Source organism: Camarhynchus parvulus, chromosome 23, assembly GCF_901933205.1.
Source record: "Camarhynchus parvulus chromosome 23, STF_HiC, whole genome shotgun sequence".
In the NCBI taxonomy this organism is placed as follows: Eukaryota; Metazoa; Chordata; class Aves; order Passeriformes; family Thraupidae; genus Camarhynchus; species Camarhynchus parvulus.
The window spans coordinates 2,134,765-2,159,604 of NC_044593.1; the positions used below are offsets into that span (position 1 = coordinate 2,134,765).

Here is a 24,840-nt window from a genome sequence, read left to right on the forward strand (position 1 = left end):
CTGCAGGAATTCTGCTCCACCTTCCCCCCCATCCCAAAGCCGAGGGGTTTGTATATAAAAGTGTCAACTTTGGATTCTTCCAGGCCTGGCTGAGCTCCCTCAGCTCCCTGGCATTTGGGACACAGCCCAAAACCAGAGGGAACTTGGGCTGATTTTTGGGATGAAATCCCCTAAATTCCCACTCCTGGAGTGACCACCAGCACCAGAGGAGTCCACTGCAATGTTTTATTTGGGAATTTACATATCCACAGGAGAGAGCAGACCACAAGTCCGACTTCTTGCTGAATTTTTGAAGCAGTTTTGGGTTCTACTGGAGATGAGAAAAGAAATCTGCCTAAGATTAAAATGTCCCAAGCGAGCCAGGAAAGGGAGGAACCAGGATTTTACACAGGAACAACGACAACAAGAACGAAACAAAAACCAGAAAAAATAACATGAAAAAAAGTATAAATTAGGATGTCAGAATAATTTTTAAAAGCGTTAAGAAAACTTGCACAGGGCTCTGGGCCCCCGGAGAATTAACTCTGGTTAAGATTGTTAAGAGTGAAATTCCATCGAATCTTAACACCAGCCAGAAGATTCGCTCTGGAGTGCAAGTTTGTCACATTCCATCGGCTTTGCCCCCACTCTGGGCGAGATTCCTGCTTGCTCAGGGTGGGTGGGAGAGGGGCTTTTCCCAAGGACTTTGGTTCCAAGGAGGGTGGGAGCAGGGAGAGCTCCCCTCGAGGGAGGAGGTAGCAAGGCTTGCTTGCCCCTGGGCTCGGCTTCAATACGGTTCCTCAGCACCAAACGAGGTTCCCCACCACCCCCCCAAAAAAAAAAAAAAAAAATCTAACACTGCAAGTCGAAGTGAGAAATCCCAGCTTTCTGGGCAGGATTCAGTCCAGATTTCCCAGTCCCACCTGTGCCCAGGTGCCCAGCAGGGCATCGAGTGCTACCCAGGAGCTCTGGTGGAGCTTTGTGCAGGGAGGTTTCCCCTCCCCTGTGTGCATTGACTGTGCTGAGGACGGGGCTGAGCTCGTGGCGTGGCCACCCAGCTGTCCCCGTGGCTGTGACAGTGGAAAAGGCAGAGATGGAGCTCAGGGATGGAAAAAAAACCCAAATATTCAGGTTGGGCTGGGTGTCATCCCCCCCCACCGCCAAAACCTGAAAGCAAAAAACCCTGAATGTCTCATGGAGCAGGTTTGGAGAACAGAACAAAGGCAGAAATGGTCGCGTGCGAGCGAGGGCTCATTTCCACAGCGGGGAGCTGAGGGAGGGGTTGCTGCCCTGGGCTCCTCCTCCTCCTCCTCCTCCTCCCATGGACTGTCCATAGCCCATCATCCCGTTGGCTCCATAGAAGTTCATCCCAGCCATCTGCTGGGTCATCTGCAAACGGGACAGGAGAGAGGTCAGGGATGGGCCTGGACAGGGCCACGGCTCCCAAAAACAGCAGAGCCCTCGAGGGGAGCAGGGGGTGGCTCCCCAGCATGGGGGGACTTCAGGATCCTCAAGATATCAGCAGGAATTTCCCCATGGAAAGGGCAGGAAGGCCTTGGAATTGCCCAGGGAATTTTGGAGTCCTCAAGTATGGGAGGACTTCAGGACAGGATGGATATCAGCAGGAATTGCTCCATGGAAAAGGTGAGAAGGGCTTGGAATTTTTCCAAGGAGGGTTGGAGTCCCCAGCTATGGGAGGATTTCAGGGCAGGAATTTCCCCACGGGAAGGGTGGTCAGGCCTTGGCATTGCCCAGGGAATTCTGGAGTCCTCACCCCTGGAGGTGTCCATGGGAGATGAGGCTGGGATTGGACCCAACCTCTGGAATTCTTTCCCCAGCCTGACCCATCCTGGGATCCTCAGGCTCTCCCACCTCCCCCCTCCACAACCCAACCCGGTTTAACCGATCCCACCCCAACCACAAACCCCTGCACATCCCCTCATTCCTCCCCATCCCAACTCCCAGAAAAACCCCTCCCGGAGCCTCCCCCTCACCTGGGCGAGGTTCCACTGCAGCTGCTGCGTTGGCTGCACCCCGTACACGGCCTGGGGCACGGCGGCCACCCCGGCCACGTAGCCGGGCTGCTGCGTGCCCATCATCCCGTTGGGGACGCCCAGCACGTTGCCCACGTAGCCTGCTGGGATGGCCACGGGTGCCACCATGCCAGCAGCTCCAGGCTGGGCCAGCATGCCCACGGATGGGGCCATCAAGCCGCCCATCATGCTGCTGGAAGGGGGCACCCCCGGGAAGGCGGCGTAGGGAGCGGCGGGATAGCCCAGCTGAGCCGGCGCCATGAACATGGCTCCTGGGAGAAGGCAGGGAGCAGGGAAAAATGGGTCAGCTCAGCGGCTGGGATGGCACAATTCCAGCCACAGCCTGGTGGGGGATGTCCGGGCTGAGCTGTTCTTGGTGCTGCTCACAGCTCTCAACGAAGATGGAGCGGGAATTTGGGCAGCGGCATGCAGGAATGGGTTCCCAGTGCCAGAGGCAGGGTTGGATACTGGGAGGGAATTCCTCCCTCATTCCCAGTGCCAGGGGGTTGGGTTGGATACTGGGAGGGAATTCCTCCCTCATTCCCAGTGCCAGGGGGTTGGGTTGGATATTGGGAGGGAATTCCTCCCTGATTCTCAGAGCTAAAGGGCAGATTTGGGTTGGATTTTGGGATGGGATTCCTCCCTGATTCTCAGAGCTAAAGGGCAGGGTTGGGTTGGATATTGGGAGAGAATTTTTCCCTGATCCCAGTGCCAGAGGGCAGGGTTGGATACTGAGAGGCAATTTCTCCCTCATTCCCAGAGCTAAAGGGCAGATTTGGGTTGGATTTTGGGATGGGATTCCTCCCTGATCCTCAGTGCCAGAGGGTTGGGTTGGATATTGGGAGGGAATTCCTCCCTGGTTCTCAGAGCTAAAGGGCAGATTTGGGTTGGATTTTGGGATGGAATTCCTCCCTGTGAAGGACTGGAAGGGATTTCCCAGAGAAGCTGTGGCTGCCCCATCCCTGGAAATGCCCCAGGCCAGCTTTGGAGCACCTTGGGATAGTGGAAAGTGCACGGCTGGAATGGGATGAGCTTCAGATTCCCTTCCCACCCACCCCATTCTGGGATTCTCAGGGATCACCCACATTCCCATTTCTCCTGGAAGTCTGTCAGCTCCCAGGACACCCCACCAGCCTCTCCTGGTCCCAGCTCACACCAGGGTTACCTTGTGCTGGCACCTGGGACGTTTGGGAGCCATACAGGGACAGGATGGAGTCTTTGGAGAGCTGCTTCTTCCCCACCTCCTCCCCTTTGCCTCCGGGCTCCGGGAACAGATTCAGATTTTCGGGAACGGAGCCGGCGCACGGAGCTTTCCAGAGGTTGGCATGGAGCCAACGACCTGGGACAGACAGACAGACAGACAGGATCAGGGCAAAAACCCAGCACGGGGGAAAGGGGAATGTCCATCCACACACAGGGACGTGCTGGGGCCGTGGAAGAGGGACATTCCTCATTCTTCAGCATTGAAGAGGGAGATTTCAGGATTTAATTAAGGGACATTTAGATGAAGCAAGGTTTAGGGGAATGGAAGAGGGAGATGTGGGAATGGAAGAGGGAGATTCCTCATTCTTCAACGTGGAGGAGGGAGATTTCAAGATTTAATTAAGAAATTTAGATGAAGCAAGGTTTAGGGCAGACGGCTGACGTGTGTGGTGAAACAGTGGCACAGCATTCCCAGATGTGGGAATGGAAGAGGAAGATTCTTCATTCTTCAACGTGGAAGAGAGAGATTTCAGGATTTAATTAAGGGACATTTAGATGAAGCAAGGTTTAGGGGAATGGAAGAGGGAGATGTGGGAATGGAAGAGGGAGATGTGGGAATGGAAGAGGGAGATTTCAGGATTTAGATTAAGAAATTTAGATGAAGCAAGGTTTCGGGCAGACAGTTGATGTGTGTGGTGAAGCGCTGCATTCCCAGATGGATTCCCCATCCCTGGAAGTGTCCCAGACCAGCTTGGAGCACCCTGGCACAGCGCAAGACGTCCCTGCCCTTTGATGTCCCTTCCATCCCAAATGACACCGTGCCTCTACGACACAACCAGGCTTCTCCAAGCCCCAGCATTCCCAGCTCACCTTCCTGGAGGAGTCTGAGCTGGATCCCACGGATGCAAAGAGGTCCAGGTCCTTCTCCAGGCTGCTGGGCCGGCCGTTGGTGACGGGCGTTGTCACCGGAGCGTCTGCAGGGACACAGATGTCCTGGGGCTGTCCCCAGCCTGGGGACACCTCTGTGCCACCACTGCCACCCCACCCTCATCTGATCCCTGCCTCCCTCATCCCTCTGGAGCTGGGAAGGGCCTGGAGCAGGATTTGGGAAGTGCCTCCAGCTCCTGGTTGTCCCATAAAGCTCCAGCTGCTCCTGGAGCACCACAGGCTCCAGGAAAAAGGGAAACACATGGAAAACTCTTCCCAAACTGAATATTCCTGCAGGATTCCTGGAATTGTTCACCTGACAGGGGAAGTTAGCACTGAAACCCCTCAAATTCTCACAATTTCTACATAATTATAGAAATTATGTGGAAATTGTGGGAATTTGAGGAGCTCCAGCTGCTCCTGGAGAACCACAGGCTCCAGGAAAAGGGAAACACATGGGAAGCTCTTCCTAAACTGAATATTCCTGCAGGATTCCTGGAATTGTTCACCTGACAGGGAAAATCAGCACTGAAACCCCTCAAATTCCCTGAAATTCCTTCCTCCTGAAATTCCTGAAATTTCTCGAATTTCTACATAAAGCTCCAGCTGCTCCTGGAACACTACAGGCTCCAGGAGAAAGGGAAACACGTGGAAAACTCTTCCCAAGTTGAATATTCCTGGAATTGTTCACCTGACAGGGAAAATTAGGACTGCAACCCCTCAAATTCCCATAATTTGTAAAGCTCCAGCTGCTCCTGGAACACCACAACCTCCAGGAAAAAGGGAAACACATGGAAAACTGTTCCCAAGCTGAATATTCCTGCAAGATTCCTGGAATTGTTCACCTGACAGGGAAAATCAGCACTGGAAGTCCTCAAATTCCCACAATTTCTACATAATTATAGAAATTATGTGGAAATTGTGGGAATTTGAGGAGCTCCAGCTGCTCCTGGAAAACCACAGGCTCCAGGAGAAAGGGAAACACGTGGAAAACTCTTATCAAGCTGAATATTCCTGGAATTGTTCACCTGATAGTGAAAATTAGCATTGAAACTCCTCAAATTCCCACAATTTCCACACCAATTTCTCTTACCCAGGCCCAGCAAGTCCATGACTGGCTCAGATTTGGGGGAACTTTTCCTGGATTGCTGCGTTTCGTCCTTCTTTTGAGGCTGGGGGAAAAGAAACAACACAAATCTCGTGCAGCTTTCGGGATCACTCTGAAATGGTTTTAACAAGATTTACAACGGTTTTTAACAAGATTAACCCTTAAAATCCCCTTTTTTTCCCCCCAGTGGATTTAAGCCAAAAATAAATTAAAATTCTCTTCGCTCTTCCAAAATGAGAATTTCAGAGCGAATGTTTCCCAGGTTTTTTTTTTTTTTTTATTGTCCCAATTGTCAAATCCAAGCAGGCTCCAAAGCAGGGAGAAGCAGCTGCTGGAGCTGGAAAAACCAGCAGGGAAGAGCAGGATTCCAACCTGCACATCTGCTCAGTGTCTGGGGAGCAGAGCAAAACAAACTCCCAGCAGTGACTCAAAGCACCCAGGCTGTGACTGAGGCCAGAAAAATGCTCCCAGAGGAGGCTGGAATCCCTCTGCTCTGCCTCAGGGATGTCTCCGTGGTTTTTCTGCCTGATCTTACCATTTTCACCTTCTCAAAGATGATGGGTTCCAGTTTTCTTTCTGACTCGTTGGTCCTTTTCCATTTGTCGTCCTTTTCTTTCTGTGAGGGGAAAAAAAATATCACTGACGTGAGGGGAAAAGTTCCTGATTTCACCAAGAAAAAGCTCTCACCCGGTGCTGTTACTGATCTAAAACGCCTCAGAACTAAAATCCTTCAGAAAAATCTGATTCTGAGGTAAATTTTTGCATTTTTCCGGCTCTGAGCAAGAAATTGGATAAAATCCTTTCCGAATCTCCTCCAATCATTATCCCTGGAGATTTATTGCCTCCCTCTTCCATCCACACAAACCAAACAGCTCCAAGAGGGAAAAAATCAAGAATTTAAACTGTTTTGTCGTCCTTTTCTTTCTGTGAGGGGAAAAAATCACTGAAATGAGGGAGAAAATTCATGATTGCACCAAGAAAAAGCTCTCACCTGGTGCTGTTACTGATCTAAAACCCCTCAGATCTAAAATCCCTCCAAACCAGCTGAATTTGAGGTAAATTTTTGCATTTTTCCTGCTCTGAGCAAGGTACTGGATAAAATCCTTTCCAAATCTCCTCCAATCATTATCCCTGATTTATTGTCTCCCGCTTCCATCCACACAAATCAAACAGCTCCAAGAAGGAAAAAAATCAAGAATTTAAACAGTTTTGTTGTCCTTTTCTTTCTGTAAGGGAACAAAATCACTGAAATGAGGGAGAAAGTTCCTGATTTCACCAAGAAAAAGCTTTCACACGGTGCTGTTACTGATCTAAAGCCCCTCAGATCTAAAATCCCTCAGAAAAATCTGATTCTGAGGTAAATTTTTGCATTTTCCCTGCTTTGAGCAAGGAATTGGATAAAATCTTTCCAAGATCTCCTCCAGTGTGAGACATCCATCCACACAATGGATGAGATGAAGAAGAGGGAAGAAAACAGGAATTTAAACCACCCAAAAAACTCCAACCCCCTGAGCTCTGCCCCGTCTGTGATCCTGCTTTTTTCCCTGGAACATTCCCTGAATATTCCAGAATATTCCCTACAACAAAACCCACTCAGCATCTTCAAATCTCCTCAGGAATTCGCTCCATGAAGTTCAAGCAGCCCTGGAGAAGGGATTTCTCCTGACACAAGGAATATTTCGATATATATATTTTAATATTTTGTTGTAATCACAATTTTAGGCCTCCAGACTCACCCTGAAGGCGTTGATGTCCATATTTGGGAATATTTTGATATATATACTTCAATATTTTGTTGTAATCACAATTTTAGGCCTCCAGACTCACCCTGAAGGCGTTGATGTCGATATTTGGGAATATTTTGATATATATACTTCAATATTTTGTTGTAATCACAATTTTAGGCCTCCAGACTCACCCTGAAGGCGTTGATGTCGATGCTTCTGTCCATATATTTCTTTTTCTCATATTTATCCCGGATAAAACTCTCCACAGCTCTACAGCAGCTGGTTAAGGACAAAGGATTCCAGAATAGAAGCCTTGTTTGACAGGGAGGAACAAGGTACAGGCTGTAACTAAATTAAATCATTGTTTAAAGAGCCTTTCCAGCAGTAACTTTCTTAAAATAATTTACTGCTGGATCCCAACTCGCTTTTTGCCCCTGGGTTATTTCAGGTTATTTCAGTGCTATAAAAAGGGAATTAAGTCAGGATTTAAGCTCTTGCTGTGTTTTCTCCACTGTTTTTTTTCTTTTGTTTGCCCCGAGCATCCCCTCAGCACAACAACAGGATCCTGGCACCTCAAAAAGCACCTCAGGTACCAGATTAACTCAAAAAAATGATGGTGGAAAGGTGTTTTTGTGTTTGTTTTTTTTTTCCTAGGTTCACATCATTCTATCCCTGCTTACTCAGCATTCCTGCGAGGTGGGATTTACAGCTGAAGCACTGAAAATTCCATCAGAGAATCCCCAGCCTGGTTTGGGTTGGAAGGGACCTTAAACCCCATGGGCAGGAGCACTTTCCACTATCCCAAGCTCCATCCAGCCTGGGGAACACTTCCAGGGACGGGGCAGCCACAATTCTTTTTTGGGGAAATCCATTCCAGCCTCTCCTCACCCTCACAGGGAGGAATTCCTTCCCAAAATCCCACCAGATCTACCAAAATCCACCCCTTCCATCCTATCCCTTGTAAATCATCTCTCTTGCAGCTCCTTCAGGTCCTGGAAGGCCACGATTAGATCTCCATGGAGCCTTTGGAATATTCAGCACTTTGGAAAACCCAACTCTCTCATTCCCTCCAAACTTCAGCATTTTTGGGTTCACTCTGACATAGCAGAGATCTGAACGAGATAAATCCCACTGGAAAAAAAGGGATTTTAAGGGTTGTTTTCCATTCCAGTGCATTTTTTTTCCACATTTAAGCCCAAAAATAAAAGCAAAATTCTCTTTGCTCTTCCAAAATGAGAATTTCAGAGTGAATATTTCCCAGTTTTTTATTGCCCCAATCCAAGCAGGCTCTAAACTTGGGAGAAGCCTCCTGTGGTCACCTTGGTGTCCCAGTTCTCCACCCCAACCCCTTCATTCCCATTCCCTGCCCAAGGGAACAACTTCTCCCTCAGGGAGGTTTAACCACACAGCTCCAGGATGGGAATTTCCATGGAATTTCCACGTTTTTTCCAGGAATAACAAAAAAGGATGCTGGTCTGTCTGGGGCGAGAGATAAATCCCACTGGAAAAAAAGGGATTTTAAGGGTTATTTTCCATTCCAGTGCATTTTTTTTTCCACATTTAAGCCAAAAAAAAAGCAAAATTCTCCTTGCTCTTCCAAAATGAGAATTTCAGAGTGAATATTTCCCAGTTTTTTATTGCCCCAATCCAAGCAGGCTCTAAACTTGGGAGAAGCCTCCTGTGGTCCCAGTTCTCCACCCCAACCCCTTCATTCCCATTCCCTGCCCAAGGGAACAATTTTCTCCCTCAGGGAGGTTTAACCACACAGCTCCAGGATGGGAATTTCCATGGAATTTCCACGTTTTTTCCAGGAATAACAAAAAAGGATGCTGGTCTGTCTGGGGCGAGAGATAAATCCCACTGGAAAAAAAGGGATTTTAAGGGTTATTTTCCATTCCAGTGCATTTTTTTTTCCACATTTAAGCCAAAAAGCAAAATTCTCCTGGCTCTTCCAAAATGAGAATTTCAGAGTGAATATTTCCCAGTTTTTTATTGCCCCAATCCAAGCAGGCTCTAAACTTGGGAGAAGCCTCCTGTGGTCCCAATTCTCCACCCCAGCCCCTTCATTCCCATGCCCTGCCCAAGGGAACAACTTCTCCCTCAGGGAGGTTTAACCACACAGCTCCAGGATGGGAATTTCCATGGAATTTCCACGTTTTTTCCAGGAATAACAAAAAGGATGCTGGTCTGTCTGGGGCCTCCGGAAGTTCTCGGGCAGGTAGGCTTCGTAGAGACGATTGGCTTTGCCATTCCCCATCTCCTGCACGCACTGAAATCCAAAAAAAAACTCCTTCAAATTCTCCTTCCCCAGGCATTAAAGCTCTCCCACAGCATCCCAAGCTGACAGAGGAGAGAAACCCAGGAAAGGGGGATCCTCCTGAAAGCCACTTTTCACCCCCCAGGGGATGCTGAGGCAGCTGCTCCAATCCCCTCCCACCCCATTTGCCAATTCCGAGCAATTTTTAATCCAAGGCACGATAAATATCCTGTCAGCAACCCCAAATCCCTCTGGAAGGAGAGGTGGGAAGCAGGAATTGGTAATTTAACAGAGATTTGCAGCTCCTTGAGCTTTACTCTCTGCTGTTTGTCCAGCCTGGAATGAGGACATTTTATTGCTCTTTTCCCTCCCAACTGGAATTCTTCTTCCACCTCCTCCTCCACTTCCCCCATTTTTTTTAATTTTTTTGGGGCTATCCTGACATGGTTTATTTTAAAAAAAACCCTCAGTGTGTTATCCCAGCCCTCACCTGGATCTGTTCCTGTGTCCACTGGTCGAGGTTGACAGATTTGACCCTGGATATGTGAACTCCCAGGTTCCTGTGGATCCCAGCACAGCGGATGCAGATGAACACCCCAATATTCCAGGATGCCCATCGTGGCCCTGAGAAGAGACAAGAAAAGTGTTTCCCACCAATCCAACCCTTTTTTTTTTTTTTTTTTTTTTTTTTTTTTTTGCCTGGAGCAACTGGGAAACTGCACCAAGTGAACTGGGATTGAAGCCTTTGGATTCTCATCCAGGCTGGAAACTGAAATTCCACATCAGGAGGATGTTCTCAATCCTTATCCTTGGGGATTTATTGCCTTCCTCTTCCATCCACACAAACCAAATAGCTCCAAGAAGGAAAAAATCAGAAATTTAAACAATTTTGTCGTCCTTTTCTTTCTGTGAGGGAAAAAAATTACTGAAATGAAGGAAAAAGTTCCTGATTTCACCAAGGAAAAGCTCTCACCTGGTGCTGTGACTGATCTAAAACCCCTCAGATCTAAAATCCCTCCAAACCAGCTGAATTTGAGGTAAATTTTTGCATTTTTCCTGCTTTGAGCAAGGAATTGGATAAAATCCTTTCCAAATCTCTTCCAATCATTATCCCTGCAGATTTATTGTCTCCCTCTTCCATCCACCCAAGAAGAGGGAAGAAAACAGGAATTTAAACCACCCAAAAAACTCCAACCCCCTGAGCTCTGCCATGTCTGTGATCCTGCTTTTTTTCCCTGAATAACCTGGAATCAGCTCCAGAATATTCCCTACAGCAAAAAAAAACCAAAAACAAAACCAAAAACCCACTCAGCATCTTTAAATCTCCTCAGTGCTGGGCAGGAATTCCCAGCTGAGCCAGGACCAAGCACTGAGCCCAGGATTTGGCCCCAAAACCAATCCCAGCCCAAGGAATGATCAGTTCACTCCAGTTTCCACGTCTCTGATGGACATTATTTGCTTTTCCTGGGTCAAAATAAAATAAAGGCGTTGATTAAGGTCGGACATTCCTGGTTTTCATGCAGGACAGCTCCAAGGTGTGGATAGGAGATCATGCCAGGGATCAAAAAACAAAAAAACAAACATCCAGAAGGGAAAGATTAAGGAGCTCAGATGCACCCAGGAATCCCAGCAGGGCACACAGAGATCCACAGGAATTCCCACCCCTCTCCCAGTCCCTCAATCCTGAATATTTTAGGAATATTTTAAAATGAAACCCTTTTCTCCCAGCACAAACTGGCGTCCCAGTGCATGAGGAACTGGGAAAACACAGCATTAGGGATCAAACAGCCTCCACCAGCCCTTTTTCCCAGCCATCCTTCTGGATGATGAAGAGTTATCCTGCTTTTCTTGCCACAGCTAAAATAGCAGAGCCTCGAGTTAATGAGAGGGAGGTGGGAGGGGGAAAGTGTAATTTCAGAGCCCTAAAAAAGCAGCGCTGTATTTGAGATGCTGTTAACGGTTTCATTCCTGCTCCTGGGGAAAGCCTGGGGCATCCTGAGGGATCTGGAGCTGATAATGCACTCAGGGACCCTTCCAGAGCACAGCTATCCAATCTCCAACAGGTAACTCCAGCAGCTCTTCCAAGGAATTCACTTTCAAAACGCCTTCATTAAGTTTTCTGGCCTTTCCTGCCATTATTTGCTGCTTTTTCCCTCTCCAGGAGTGGCCTTTGGGAATGATATCAATTTAATGGAGCTGAGAAATTCACTTCCCAGACACCTCAGTCCCTTTATTACCTCCTTTATTATCAAAGCAAAACCCACAACTTCAGCACCACCTGAACATGCCCAAAAAAAATTGGGAATAAAACCTTTTTAGCCAGGATCCTTCCTGTGATTTCTACACAGAACCCTCTCCCAGATCCACCCCCAGGCCTCTAACGTGAGACTGCTGGCAGGATTATCAAGAGATTCAAGGTTAGATTTAAAACTCCAGATAAATTTAGCCTTGATAGGACTAAAAGGATTAATGGGCAGCTCCTGGAGTAATCAGCTCACTGGGTTTGTCACATGGAGCAGCTCAGGCCACCACAACCTCCCACTAAAACATGACTCAGGGGTAAGTGTCACATCCTGCTGCTGCTCCAGGGTCCCTTCAGGGGGCTGGGACAACAAGGGAACCACATCTGGAATGTGCTGCAACTCCCAAATCCAAGTTCTGGGAGAGCCAAGACGGAGCAGCTTGGTTCTATTTGAATTAAAATGAATATTTAGGGATTTTTTGATTCCCCTCCCAGCGCTAAACTCATTATACAACCAGGGGCGAGCTGTTCCCTGGGGAGATTCCAGCTGGGATTTGGGTGTCCTTGCACAGGCAGAAGGTGCTGCAGGAAAGGTTTCAAACCTAAAGGGAACAGAGGCGTTGGTTCTCACAGATTGTGACCCCAGAGCCACACAGGGAGGAAATCTGAATTTTCCAAAATCCTCCCCTGAGCCTGCAGCCACAGCAAACCCTGGTGCGGTCAGGTCGGACCCAACACCCTTCCCAGACAGCCAGCTTAACTAAACCGACACTTTAACCTTCAAATGCCTTCTAAAAATGTTCTTTTAAAACGTCTCCTAAAGCCCTGAGGTTGTGGGAGGGGGGAAGGGTTCGGTGCAGATGTAAACAACCTCCCACTTCCCTCTTTGGAGCAGCTCACACTGGAACATCTCCCACTAAAAACCTCCCTGCAAGTGCCCAGCCACTCAGGTTTCGCTTTTTTAGGGCTTTTTGCAGGCATTTCCCCAGCGTTTCACAGCTCTTTTCAAGGTGACTCGACTCGAAAAAGCTCCAGGTGGCATCTCCAGATGTGACTTTCACTTTTCACTTCCCCAAAACCCAAGCCCAGCTCAGACTCTGCAGCAGCTTCAGTGATAAAAGAGGGGAAAAACGCCTGGGTTGGAGTTTAGGGGAACATTTTTTTTTTTTCTGAGAAAAATGGGTTTGTATCAATTTATATCGTAAATAACAACGGGGCAGCTTTAATCAGCACTGCAGAGCTGCCTGGGGGAATTATCACCCCTCACAAAAAGTGGGCACACCCTGACACTAACTGAGAACAGGGGCACCTCACCCTCCTGGCTCAGGGAATTATGGATTTATTTATCTCCCAGAGGGTTCAGGAGAAGGCAACAGAAACATTCAGCTCCTTAAACCACTAAAAAAATTTTTGTTTCTTGCAAGAATCCTTGGGTTGATGCTCTAAAATCAACTCCCCTGAGGCTGAGGGCCCTCAGAGCCACCGGGCCAAAATGGAAACCCCATTCCCACATGGAAAATTGGGAGTTTGCTCCAGTGCCGGCCTTGCCTGGTGCTGCCACCACTTCTGTCTCAGCTTTATGATGACTTTATGATGCTAGGGGTGATTTTAATATCCATGGAAAACAAAATCACCTGGTAGCAACCAACCCTGTTCTGCTCAAAGTTTGTGGAGCTTCACCTCAGGCCTGCACAAATCCCTCCTGGATTGAAGGAAACATCAATTTGGAGTAAGAATTCCAACATTTTTCAGAGCCTGGCCTGGCAGGAGGATCACAAACCCCAAAGCATCGCTTGTTCAGTGAATTTTCATTCCCAGTTTTCCTGAGCATTCCCAAGGGATTCAGTGCCCAGCCCCTGCTCCAGGGAGTTTGCTCCAGTGCCGGCCTTGCCTGGTGCTGCCACCACTTCTGTCTCAGCTTTATGATGATTTTATGTCTCATTTTATGATGCTAGGGGTGATTTTAAAATCCATAGAAAGCAAAGTGAGCTGGCACCAACCCTGCTCTGCTCAAAGTTCGTGGAGTTTCACCTCAGACCTGCAGCAATCCCTCCTGGATTGAAGGAAACACCAATTTGGAGTAAGAATTCCAATATTTTTCAGAGCCTGGCCTGGCAGGAGGATCACAAACCCCAAAGCATCGCTTGTTCAGTGAATTTTCATTCCCAGCTTTCCTGAGCATTCCCAAGGGAGGAGGATCCAGCAGGGATTCAGTGCCCGGCTCCAGGAGACAATTCCAGAGCCTGTTTCACATCCCAGCCTGTCAAAACAAACTGCACATACCAAGCTGCTCGTGCCAGCCCCAGTCCCCATCTAATGCTGCTCATTAATGCTCCAAGGGCTGCTGAATAATCTGAATGACTGAAAAGGATCCTAATTCCCTTTAAAACCCCCAGCCTAATTCCCTTTTCAATTCCCAGCCCCAGGAGCCTGCTCCAAATGAGTCACTTGCTCCAAGTTCACACCCTGGAGTGGTTTTAATTGAGAAATCCTGAGGGGATTCTCTCCTCACCCTTCACTCAGACACCAAATTCTGGCCCAAGTTCCTGAGGCAACTTTTTTTTTTTTTGCTGTAATAACTCTGCAGAAAGCATTTAAAAATAAACCAGGAGCTGGCTGCAAAAACCACAGCTCCTTGGAAAAGGAAAAGCAGGAAAAAAAAAAAAAGGAGCTGCATCCATGGGCAGGATTGAGGGCCTGGTGAAATATTCCCAGGGGAAATGAGCAGCTTCTTCCATGGATCCCAAACACTGCTCCATGTCTGGCTGTGGAATCATCCAGCTGAGGAAAAGGGATGTGGGGAATTCTCCCTGGAACAAGAAAATCCCTGCCAGGGGTTATCCACACCCTCAGCTTTTCACGAGGGAAAGATTTCCTCGAGTCCTCATAATCCTCATTTTTTTAATGGAGTCAAAGGAGGAAAGCACTCAGGATCCAAGAGGTTCCTCTGCCTTGTGGTTTCCTTGTTCTGGAAAGAAATTGCTCAAGGATTTTCTGCCATTCAGCTGCTCAGAGCTGTGACCAAGCCTCACTTGAGCAAAACAACTTCCTCTGCTCTTTTGCTGGAAATGTCTGTTCTGCTCTTTCAGGACTTGGGGGAACCTATGGAAACCCCAAAAATCCATGAGGAAAAGGGATGTGGGGAATTCTCCCTGGAGCAAGAAAATCCCTGCCAGGGGTTATCCACACCCTCAGCTTTTCACCAGGGAAAAATTTCCTCGAGTCCTCATAATCCTCATTTTTTTAATGGAGTCAAAGGAGGAAAGCACTCAGGATCCAAGAGGTTCCTCTGCCTTGTGGTTTCCTTGTTCTGGAACGAAATTGCTCAAGGATTTTCTGCCATTCATGCTGCCCAGAGCTGTGACAAAGCCTCTCTTGAGCAAAACAACTTCCTCTTTGCTGGAAATGTCTATTCTGCTCTTTCAGGACTTGGGGGAACCTAAGGAAATCCCAAAAATCCACGAGGAAAAGGGATGTGGGGAATTCTCCCTGGAGCAAGAAAATCCCTGCCAGGGGTTGTTATCCACACCCTCAGCTTTTCACCAGGGACAAATTTCCTCGAGTCCAAGCTGAATAATCCTCATTTTTTTTTTTTTGCAGAGTTAAAGCAGGAAAGAACTCAGGATCCAAGAGGTTCCTCTGCCTTGTGGTTTCCTTGTTCTGGAAAGAAATTGCTCAAGGATTTTCTGCCATTCAGCTGCCCAGAGCTGTGACCAAGCCTCACTTGAGCAAAACAACTTCCTCTTTGCTGGAAATGTCTGTTCTGCTCTTCCAGGACTTGGGGAACCTAAGGAAACCCCAAAAACCCCCACTTGAATGATGTGATTGAGTTATTAACACTTTAATAACTGAGCTGAGCGTGGATCCTGCTGCGGGGATCAGGGATCCACCTGGGATTTGGGATTAATCCCTGCTGCACTCCCACATTGAGGGATCTGTGCAGCTCTCAGGGGATGCTAAAGCCACAGCCTCACTTGAACACCCACAAAAGGTGTTTGATAAAAATCTACACCTGATCAAGTAGTTTAATCACCAAAAAAACCCAGCTTTATACCATCCTTTGAAAGAAGAAAGGGCTGTTTGGGGGTTTTATTTTTTTTTTTTTCCCCCCACAGGAAAAAATTACAGGCCTCAGCCACATTTTGCAAGAAAAACAAAGGTGCTGGCTCGGATTTCTGCCAGAAAACCTTCCAGTTTAGCAAACAATAATCAATATTTGAGGGCCTTGTGGCCTTGAAGACCAAGATTTGTGTGTTTTTGGGTAAAGATGAGCGGTTTTATCGCTGCTACCATCGTGTTCTTTGAAGTGCAGGTGGAGGAAATGAAAATTTCTGTGAACAGCAGGGTGGGGCTTTCCTGCTGCTGCAGGAAGGGTTGGATGTTCCTCCAGTCAATAAAAAGGTGACATGGACAATTTCAAGCAGTTCTATCACCAGGATCCATGAAAAACAACGGGGTGACACCATCAACACTGATGGTGACACAGCTTAAAAATATAAATATACATCAAAAAAATAAATAAAATCAGTCAGTTCCACAATCCATGGACTTCCTGTGGCATGCATTTTTGGACCAAAACCACACGCCAGCCAATGCTAGAAATTGCAGATTCCAAGGAGGTCTGAATTTCCATGAAATGCAAATAATTTAGGTGATAGGAGCACCTGTAAGCAGAGCAGCAGGGTGGAAGCTCTGCCATCACTGATTTGGCTTTTGATGCTGCAAATAGAATTTTGCTGCTTTTTAAGATGTTTTTAATTGGTCACTTGGTGTTGAAAACATTTAGACTCTGTTTTCTAATTTAATTTAAGGATGTTTTAGAAGCCACCAAGTCCTTGACAAAGCTCTGAGCAGAGGAAGGTCCTGGGTCAGTTTTTGATGGAGTGAGAATTTTTTCAGTATCTAGAGCTAAACATGATAATCATAATAATCTGAATTAATAGCTTAATTACAATAATACTGATTTTCAGCATCATGAGCTAAACATCCCTTTGAAATTCCTAGGGAAAGGGGCAGGAAGGAATGGCACATATTACCAAAAATAGAGAAAAACCAATTTATTAAGGCCCAGGTAAACCCAGCCTTGCACTCACCGCTCCAAGTTCACGACAGCTCCTCCTAAAAGCTCCAATTTTGTCCCAGATTTCCTGGGACACAGGGAACAATCACTCCCAGGGACCAACCTGAAGGAGCCCTGAGCTATTCCTGACTTTTTGCTCGGTTTCAAGACCTACTTTGCATTTTGGAGCACGAGCTCCCCTTGCACTGCAGCTGCCATTTCCTTACATAACTCCTGGCAGTTTCTATAGGAACAAACTTTACTCCAGCTGGGAATCACATTGGGTTGGTTTTTTTTTTTTTTTTTTGGGATTTTTTTTTTCCTTTTCCCACCTCCACTCCCCAGGTGGGTCAGCACACAGAGAGCCCAGGTGCTGCTGCTGCTGCTGCTCTGAGGATTATCCCTATTTCTGGCAGATGTAGGGCCAAGTGTGACTCAGAGCTCTGCTTAAAAGGGATCTTCCTACAACTAATTCCACACTAAACCCCTGTTGGGAACACTGATGCTTTTTTCCCCTTGCTTGAGTGGGAAGTTCCAGCTCCAGGCAGGCTCAGGGTGGACGGAGCTGTGTCCTCTCCCAGTTTTACCCCGCTGAGGTGAAGATTCCAGAAGGATAAAGCAAATTTCAGAGCATTTCCACTCCCTTTGTGCACAAAATCTGAACTGGGGAAGAGCAGAGAAGCAGAATAAGATCCCAGAATATTGTGGCTGCAGCTTTTCAAAGGAACACACACAACCCACATGGATCCCTCTAGCAAGATTCCCTTGCCTAAAGCTGAGCTTTCTCCTCATCCCAGATTTCCTAAACCGAGCTGAGCAGTTCCAGCCCCATCACTTTTTTGCAGGCACAGGCTGCACCACTCCCCTCCATCAGCATTGCCATCCTCATCCTCATCCTCCTCCTCCTCCAGGCAGGCTCAGGGTGGACAGAGCTGCGTCCTCTCCCAGTTTTACCCCGCTGAGATGAAAATTCCAGAGGGATAAAGTGAATTTTGGAGCATTTCCACTCCCTTTGTGCACAAAATCTGAACTGGGGAAGAGCAGAAAAGCAGAAGAATAATGGAATATCCCAGAATATTGTGGCTGCAGCTGAGGATTCAAATGAACACACACAACCCACATGGATCCCTCTAGCAAGATTCCCTTGCCTAAAGCTGAGCTTTCTCCTCATCCCAGATTTCCTAAACTGAGCTGAGCAGTTCCAGCCCCATCACTTTTTTGCAGGCACAGGCTGCACCACTCCCCTCCATCAGCATTGCCATCCTCATCCTCCTTCCTCCCATGCAGCTGTTCCAGCAGCTATTTTAAAAAAGTCCCTCTTGGAATTGCTCTGCCTGCAAAGGAAATTGAGCTGCAGCTCAAGAGGCTGCTGGAGGAGGAGGAGTTGAGTCACGCAGATTTTCAGGGAATATTTGCTTTGGATTAACAGGAGTTAGGCTGGACTAAAGCAGCTCCCCCATCAGATAATAATAAGAAGTCAACCTCCTTATATCACCTACTCCACCCCAAGCTTTCCCCCTTTCCCATCCCATATTTACCCACCTCTGGGCAGGGATTTCCCCAATCTTACCCTTTTTTTTTTTTCCCTTTTTTGGTGAAGAATTAAACCTGGATTTATGCCGTGCTCAGCAGCACTTCACCCACCTAATCCCTCAGGATACAAGGGATGGATTTAGGCCTGGAACCCACGGATCTCACAAGACAAAGGGATGAAGGGAAGAGCCAGACAGACCAGGGGGGGAGCACAGGGCAACCTGAAATTCCTGGGGATTTTAACATCCATAGAAAACAAAATCACCTGGCACCAACCCTGCTCTGATGAAGTTTGTGGAGCTTCACCTCAGGCCTGCACAAATCCCTCCTGGATTGAAGGAAACACCAATTTGGAGTGAGAATGTCACATTTTTTCAGAGCCTGGAACCCACGGATCTCACAAGACAAAGGGATGAAGGGAAGAGCCAGACAGAGCAGGGGGGAGCACAGGGCAACCTGAACCTCTGGGGAACCTCTGGCCTCTGCTCCCTGGGGATCTCCCACTCTGACGGCACCACCCCGGGATCCACGGAGCCTGCTGGATGCATGGATGGGGCTGCAGAGCAGAGGGAAGAATTTGGGAGAAGGACAGAACCAAACACAATTAGCTGGGGGCACAGAGCAGCTCTAGGAGCAGCAATGAATCCACTCTGCGTCGCTCAATGGGAATTTTCCACATCCCGACGGAGATTTCGCCTCATCCCTCCCTCCCTCAGCCATGCCAGCTCCAGGTTCTCACAGTCCAAGCAGGGAATGTGCTGCTGGATGCTCAGCTCAGGCTGTGCAGCAGCTCTGGGATCTCTCAGACACACGCACAGGGAGCAGCAGCACCACAGCCACCCTTGGAACGGCACCAGCAGCAAAAATCCCACCTGCCCAGCAAGGGCTGCTCTCTCCAGGTGTTTTTCCAGATGATTCCCACAGCAAAAACCTCCAAGGAGAGGATTTAGAACTCAGCAGTGCCCTGGCTCAGCTCTCCCAGTTCCCCCAAACACGAGGTTGGCAACAAAAAGAGGAAGAGAGCGAAGAGATTTCACCCAATTTCCTGCAAAACAACAGCTCTGAGCAGTTTTTGCAGCAGCAAAACCACCCTGGGGTTTCACAGAATCTCACGCTGGCTCGGGTGGGAAGGACCTTAAAGCTCATTTAATTCACATTTCCCACTGTCCCAGGTTGCTCCAGTCCCTGCCCAGCTGGAAAAGCTGAGGGCATCACCTGGAGCCACCCCGGGGCTGCTTTTCATGGGCAGAGTGGGATGCTGCAGTTATTGCAGGAGGAACATCAGGACTTCCTTGGCATCGGAGCTGGGAGAGCTCCACGTTCACCAAAAGTACCAAAAGTGCCCCAAAACTGCAGCAATTCCTTGGAGCTCCGAGCAGAGACAGCTCCATTCACCAAAAGTACCAAAACTGCCCCAAAACTGAAGCAAATCCCTGGAACTCTGGGCAAAGACAGCTCCATTCACCAAAACTGCCCCAAAACTTCAAGAATTCCCTGGAGCTCCATGCCAGGACAGCTCCCGTGGCACCACATTGATCAAAAGTACCAAAAGTGCCCCAAAACTGCAGCAATTCCTTGGAGCTTTGGGCAGAGACAGCTCCATTCACCAAAATACCAAAACTGCCCCAAAACAGCAGGAACTCCTTAGAGCTTCAGGCAGAGACAGCTCCATTCACCAAAACTGCCCCAGAATCACAGGAATTCCTTGGAACTCTGGGCAGAGAGAGTTTCATTCGCCAAAAGTACCAAAACTGCCCCAAAACTGCAGCAATTCCATGGAGCTCCATGCAGAGAGAGCTCCATTCACCAAAAATACCAAAACTGCCCCAAAACTGCAGCAATTCCTTGGAGCGTTGGGCAAAGACAGCTCCATTCACCAAAAGTACCAAAAACTGCCCCAAAATGCACAATTCTCCCTGGAACTCTGGGCAGAGACAGCTCCATTCACCAAAACTGCCCCAAAACTGCAGCAATTCCATGGAGCTCCATGCAGAGACAGCTCCATTCACCAAAAGTAGCAAAAACTGGCCCAAAAATGCAGGAATTCCTTGGAGCTTTGGGCAAAGACAGCTCCATTCACCAAAAGTACCAAAAACTGCCCCAAAAATGCACAATTCTCCCTGGAACTCTGGGCAGAGACAGCTCCATTCACCAAAACTGCCCCAAAACTGCAACAATTCCTTGGAGCTTCAGGCAGAGACAGCTCCATTCACTAAAAATACCAAAACTGCCCCAAAACTGCAGCAAATCCCTGGAACTCTGGGCAAAGACAGCTCCATCCACTAAAAGTACCAAAACTGCAGCAATTCCTTGGAGCTTTGGGCAGAGACAGCTCCATTCACCAAAAGTACCAAAAACTGCCTCAAAAATGCAGCAATTCCATGGAGCTCCATGCAGAGACAGCTCCACTTACCAAAAGTACCAAAAACTGCCCCAAAAATGCACAATTCTCCCTGGAACTCCAGGTAGAGACAGCTCCCATGGCACCACATTGATCAGAAGTACCAAAACTGCCCCAAAACTGCAGCAATTCCTTGGAGTTTTGGGCAGAGACAGCTCCATTCAATAAAAATACCAAAACTGCCCCAAAACTGCAGCAATTCCATGGAGCTCTGGGCAGAGGCAGCTCCCACATGGCCTGGAGGAGCAGATTTCCCGCTGCCAGCAATGTCATTAGTGCAGGGGGTAATTAGTGGATCAGAGAGCTGGGGACAGCCCCAGCCTGCTCTCCAGGATCGCTGCAATCCCTGCTCCCAGCCAGGAGCAGCTTCCAGCTTTGGAAAGGCTTCAACTCCCCACCAGAACTTCATTAAAATGATAATAATTAATGAACCGGGGTGGTGACGAGGAGAAGCTCCATCACCCAGAGGTGTGTGGGGTTGAATTTTTTTTTCCCATTTTGGTGGAATTTGCCCTCTCCCAGGCCTGGGAGCTGAGATAAAGGAGCTGTTCGTGCCCTCCAGGAGGTGCCAAGAGATAAAGGATTGGCACAGGGGAGGAACATCCTGATCTCCAGCACCACCAGGTGTGCTCCAGGCAGGCGGGAAGGACGAGGTTATTGTGGTTTGGGGTGAAAAGAAATCGTAATTATCTCATTTTGAATTTGTTCAAGGGGGCTGTGCAGTTTTGGAGGTCACGCTGAGGTGACCAAGCCCTTTGATTACAGATGGATTTGGCCAATCCCTCCTCCAAGTTCAATTCCAGGAGCTCTTGGGAAACAGAGGCTCAAGTCCAGATCTCCAGGAGATTATGGCAGCTCATTAAAACAGGATTTTGGGCAACTTTAACTCTTTTGCTGCAGGGAAAACAAAGCAGCAACCAGAGGGGACAAGGAACAGTTTAATATCCTCTGGAATTCAAACATTTCCTATCTCAGATAGAGCAGGGTCATAACACACCTTGGAATCAGAAAAAAAACATGGAATGGTTTGGGTTGGGAGGGACCTTAAAGCTCCTCCTGTCCCTTCCACTATCCCAGACTGGCCTTGAGCAATTCCAGGGATGGGGAAGCCACAGATTCCTGTGCCAGGGCCTCACCACCCTCACAGGCAAAATCCCGGTGGGAAAGGAGGATAACAATCTGGAATTCCATCAGTGATCCATGACCCCGGGGTGAGGTGACAGCTCCCTCCCTGTGCTCACAGCATTCCAGCCCCAGGTGACAGGATGTGACTCCCCAGCTGGAATTCCCTCAATTCCACAAGCCGGTCCTTCTTCTTCCCCCTTTCAGGAGAGGCCCCCTCCCACTCTGGGGTGTTTCCCGGGATTGCCACTGGGAGATTTGGGGGCCGTTCCCTCCCCATCTCCCCTCGGGAAGCGCAGCTCCTCCCGGTGCGACTCGCACCAAACCCAGCGGGGCTGCGGCCAAAAATCTGGGGGTTTTCAGCCGAAAACCATCACGTTCTTTCCCCCAAAACCGGCCCGTTCTTCCTCTCAAACCACCGTGTCCTTTCCCCTAAAACCACCATGTTGTGCCCCCAAAACCACCCCCATTCTTTTCCCCAAAACCATCCCAGTCTCCCTCTCAAACCACGGAGTTCTTTTCCATAAAACCACCGGGTTTTTTTCCGTCAAAACCACCGGGTTATTGCCCCAAAACCCACCCCGTTCTCCCTCTCAAACCACGGAGTTCTTTCCTCTAAAACCACCGGGTTCTTTCCACTAAAACCACCCTATTCTTGCCCCCAAAGCCGCTCTCTTCTCTGCCCCAAACCCACCCCGTTCTTGCCCCAAACCCACCCCACATTCTTGCCCCCAGACCCCTCCGTTCTTGCCCCCAAACCCACCCTGTACTTTCCCTCAAAATCACCCCATTCTCCCACCCAAAACCAGCGTGTTCTTTCTCCCCAAACCATCCTATTCTCCCTCTCAAACCACGGAGTTCTTCCCCCGAAAACAACAGGGCTCTTTCCCCTAAATCCACCCTATTCCCGCCCCAAAAACCACCCTGTTCTCTGCCCCAAACCCACCCCGCTCTTGCCCCCAGACCCCTCCCTTCTCTGCCCCAAACCCGCCCCATTCTTGCCCCCAAACCCACCCCATTCTTGTCCCCAGACCCGCCCCATTCTTGCCCCCAGACCCGCCCCATTCTTGCCCCCAGACCCGCCCCATTCTTGCCCCCAGACCCACCCCATTCTTGCCCCCAGACCCGCCCCGTTCTTGCCCCCAGACCCGCCCCGTTCTTGCCCCCAGACCCGCCCCGTTCTTGCCCCCAAACCCGCCCCGTTCTTGCCCCCAAACCCGCCCCGTTCTCTCCCCCGATCCCCCCGGGCTGCCTCAGCCTCTTCCCCCGCACAACCCCCGTAACCGCCGGGCCAGCACCGTTGTCCTCCCGCCACCACCGGAGCTCTCCCCTCTGATGGAAGCACCACCCCCTCCAGACCCACCCGGGGGTGTCCAACCCTCAGCGGAGCGGCCGCACCGGGGAGCACCGAGCGGCGAGGCCGGTGCGTTTGGATGGGGGGCACCGAGGGGATGCATCCGGTGCGGCGCGGGCTCCGCAGGCCCCGCCGCCCATCCGCGCTACCTTTGGCCTGGCAGTCGGCGCAGAACTTGTTCTCGTCCTCGGCCAGCAGCCCGGCCAGCACCGCCTGGTAGCGCTCCACGTCCCGCACCGATTTTCCCGTCATGGCGCGGCCGGCGCTGCCCGCCCGCGGGTCACGGCCGGCCCGCCCGCTTCCTGCTTCCGCTATGGGCGGGGCTACGCCCGGGGGAGGAGCCAATCAGCGCCGGCCCCGCGCGGCGACGCCCCCCTCCACGCGCCGCGGGTGCTGGGAGCTGATTGGTTGCGGCGCGAGGGCGGAAGCCAATAGGGAGAGAGGGGGCGGGGCCGTAGAGGGCATGAATGGGGAGGGTCACGTGACGAGAGTGGGGGGGGTCAATGGGGGGCTCAGCAAGGGGAGGGGGAATTTGGGGGGCTCAGGGAGGCTGGGTGGGGGATTTCGGGGGTTTGGAGGGGCTCAGAGGGGCTGGATGGGGGATTTAGGGGGTTCTGGGGTGCTCAGGGGTACAGAGAGGATGTGTGTGGGGCTTTGGGGGGCTCAAGGGTGCTGGGTGAGGGATTTTGGGGGGCTCAGAGGGGCTGGGTGGGGGATTTTGGAGGTTTGGGGGACTCAGAGGGGCTGGGTGAGGGATTTTGGGGGGTTCTGGGGTGTTCAGGGGTACAGAGGTGCTGGGTGGGGGATTTTGGGGGGCTCAGCGTGCTAAGATGCTGCGTGGGGGTCCAGGGATGTGGGATGTGGGGTTTTGGAGGCTCTGATGTGCTGGATATGGGGTTGGGGAGGACTCAGGGGTGCAGAGATGCTGTGTGTGGGATTTTGGGGATTCAGAGGGGCTCAGAGGGGCGGGGTGGGGGATTTTGGGGCACCCTGGGGTGCTGTCGCTTGGCCTGGAGGGGGACCTGGCAGTGCAGGGGGCTGAGGAGAGAATTTCAGGACGGGCAGAGCCCGAAAAGCCGCGATAAAACGAGCAACGGCACCGACGGGAGACAGAAACCTGTCACTGAAGCACTCTGAAAAACCAGCCGCAATTACATAACCCTCCCAAAAGTGACACTGGTGTCGCAGACAGGGACAGTGCCGGGACGCGGGGCAGAGCAGGAGCATCCATCCCAGCAGCGATCCCAAAGGCGATGCTCCCAGATGCTCTGTTTTTCTTTTTGCCCCAAACTCCCCCCGCCCCAGGTTTGGGTGGAATCGCTTCCCTGTCGGGAAGAACGATCCAGGAGCGATCCCAGCGCGCAGCGGAGCATCCCCAGCGCCAACCGGGCCGTGCCCGGCGGGGACGGTGCCCGGCCCAAAGCGCCGAGCGAGCATCCCCCAGAGGCGGTGAATCAGCGGGGCTGCGTGCAGGAGGAGGAGGAGGAGGAGGAGGAGGAAGGGGCCGAATGAATCATCCCGTGTTCCCTGGGAATGGGGGGCGGCAGCTGGCGAAGGCGGGAACTGGGAATGGGAACGGGAATGGGGATGGGAAATGGATGAGGATGGGGATGGCGGTGTGAGTGGGACATCCATCCCCCATGGAACTGCCATTGCGACCTTTCCTTTCCTTTCCTTTCCTTTCCTTTCCTTTCCTTTCCTTTCCTTTCCTTTCCTTTCCTTTCCTTTCCTTTCCTTCTTTCCTTTCCTTCCTTTCTTTCCTTTCCCTTTCCTTTCCTTTCCTTTCCTTTCCTTTCCTTTCCTTTCCTTTCCTTTCCTTTCCTTTCCTTTCCTTTCCTTTCCTTTCCTTTCCTTTCCTTTCCTTTCCTTTCCTTTCCTTTCCTTTCCTTTCCTTT

At 49.9% G+C, this 24,840-nt stretch overlaps 1 protein-coding gene across 1 annotated transcript; it reads right to left on the reverse strand.

Moving 5' to 3' along the window:
• Positions 1-211: 211 nt before the first annotated feature.
• Positions 212-23,254, reverse strand: SMAP2 (small ArfGAP2). The gene is given in 11 exon segments (XM_030964416.1): positions 212-1,368; positions 1,974-2,284; positions 3,178-3,313; positions 3,316-3,351; positions 4,086-4,189; positions 5,236-5,314; positions 5,786-5,866; positions 7,169-7,247; positions 9,161-9,246; positions 9,725-9,858; positions 23,095-23,254. Coding segments are annotated over 11 exon segments (1,287 nt in total). The 5' UTR covers positions 23,198-23,254; the 3' UTR covers positions 212-1,230.
• Between the last annotated feature and the right edge of the window lie 1,586 nt (positions 23,255-24,840).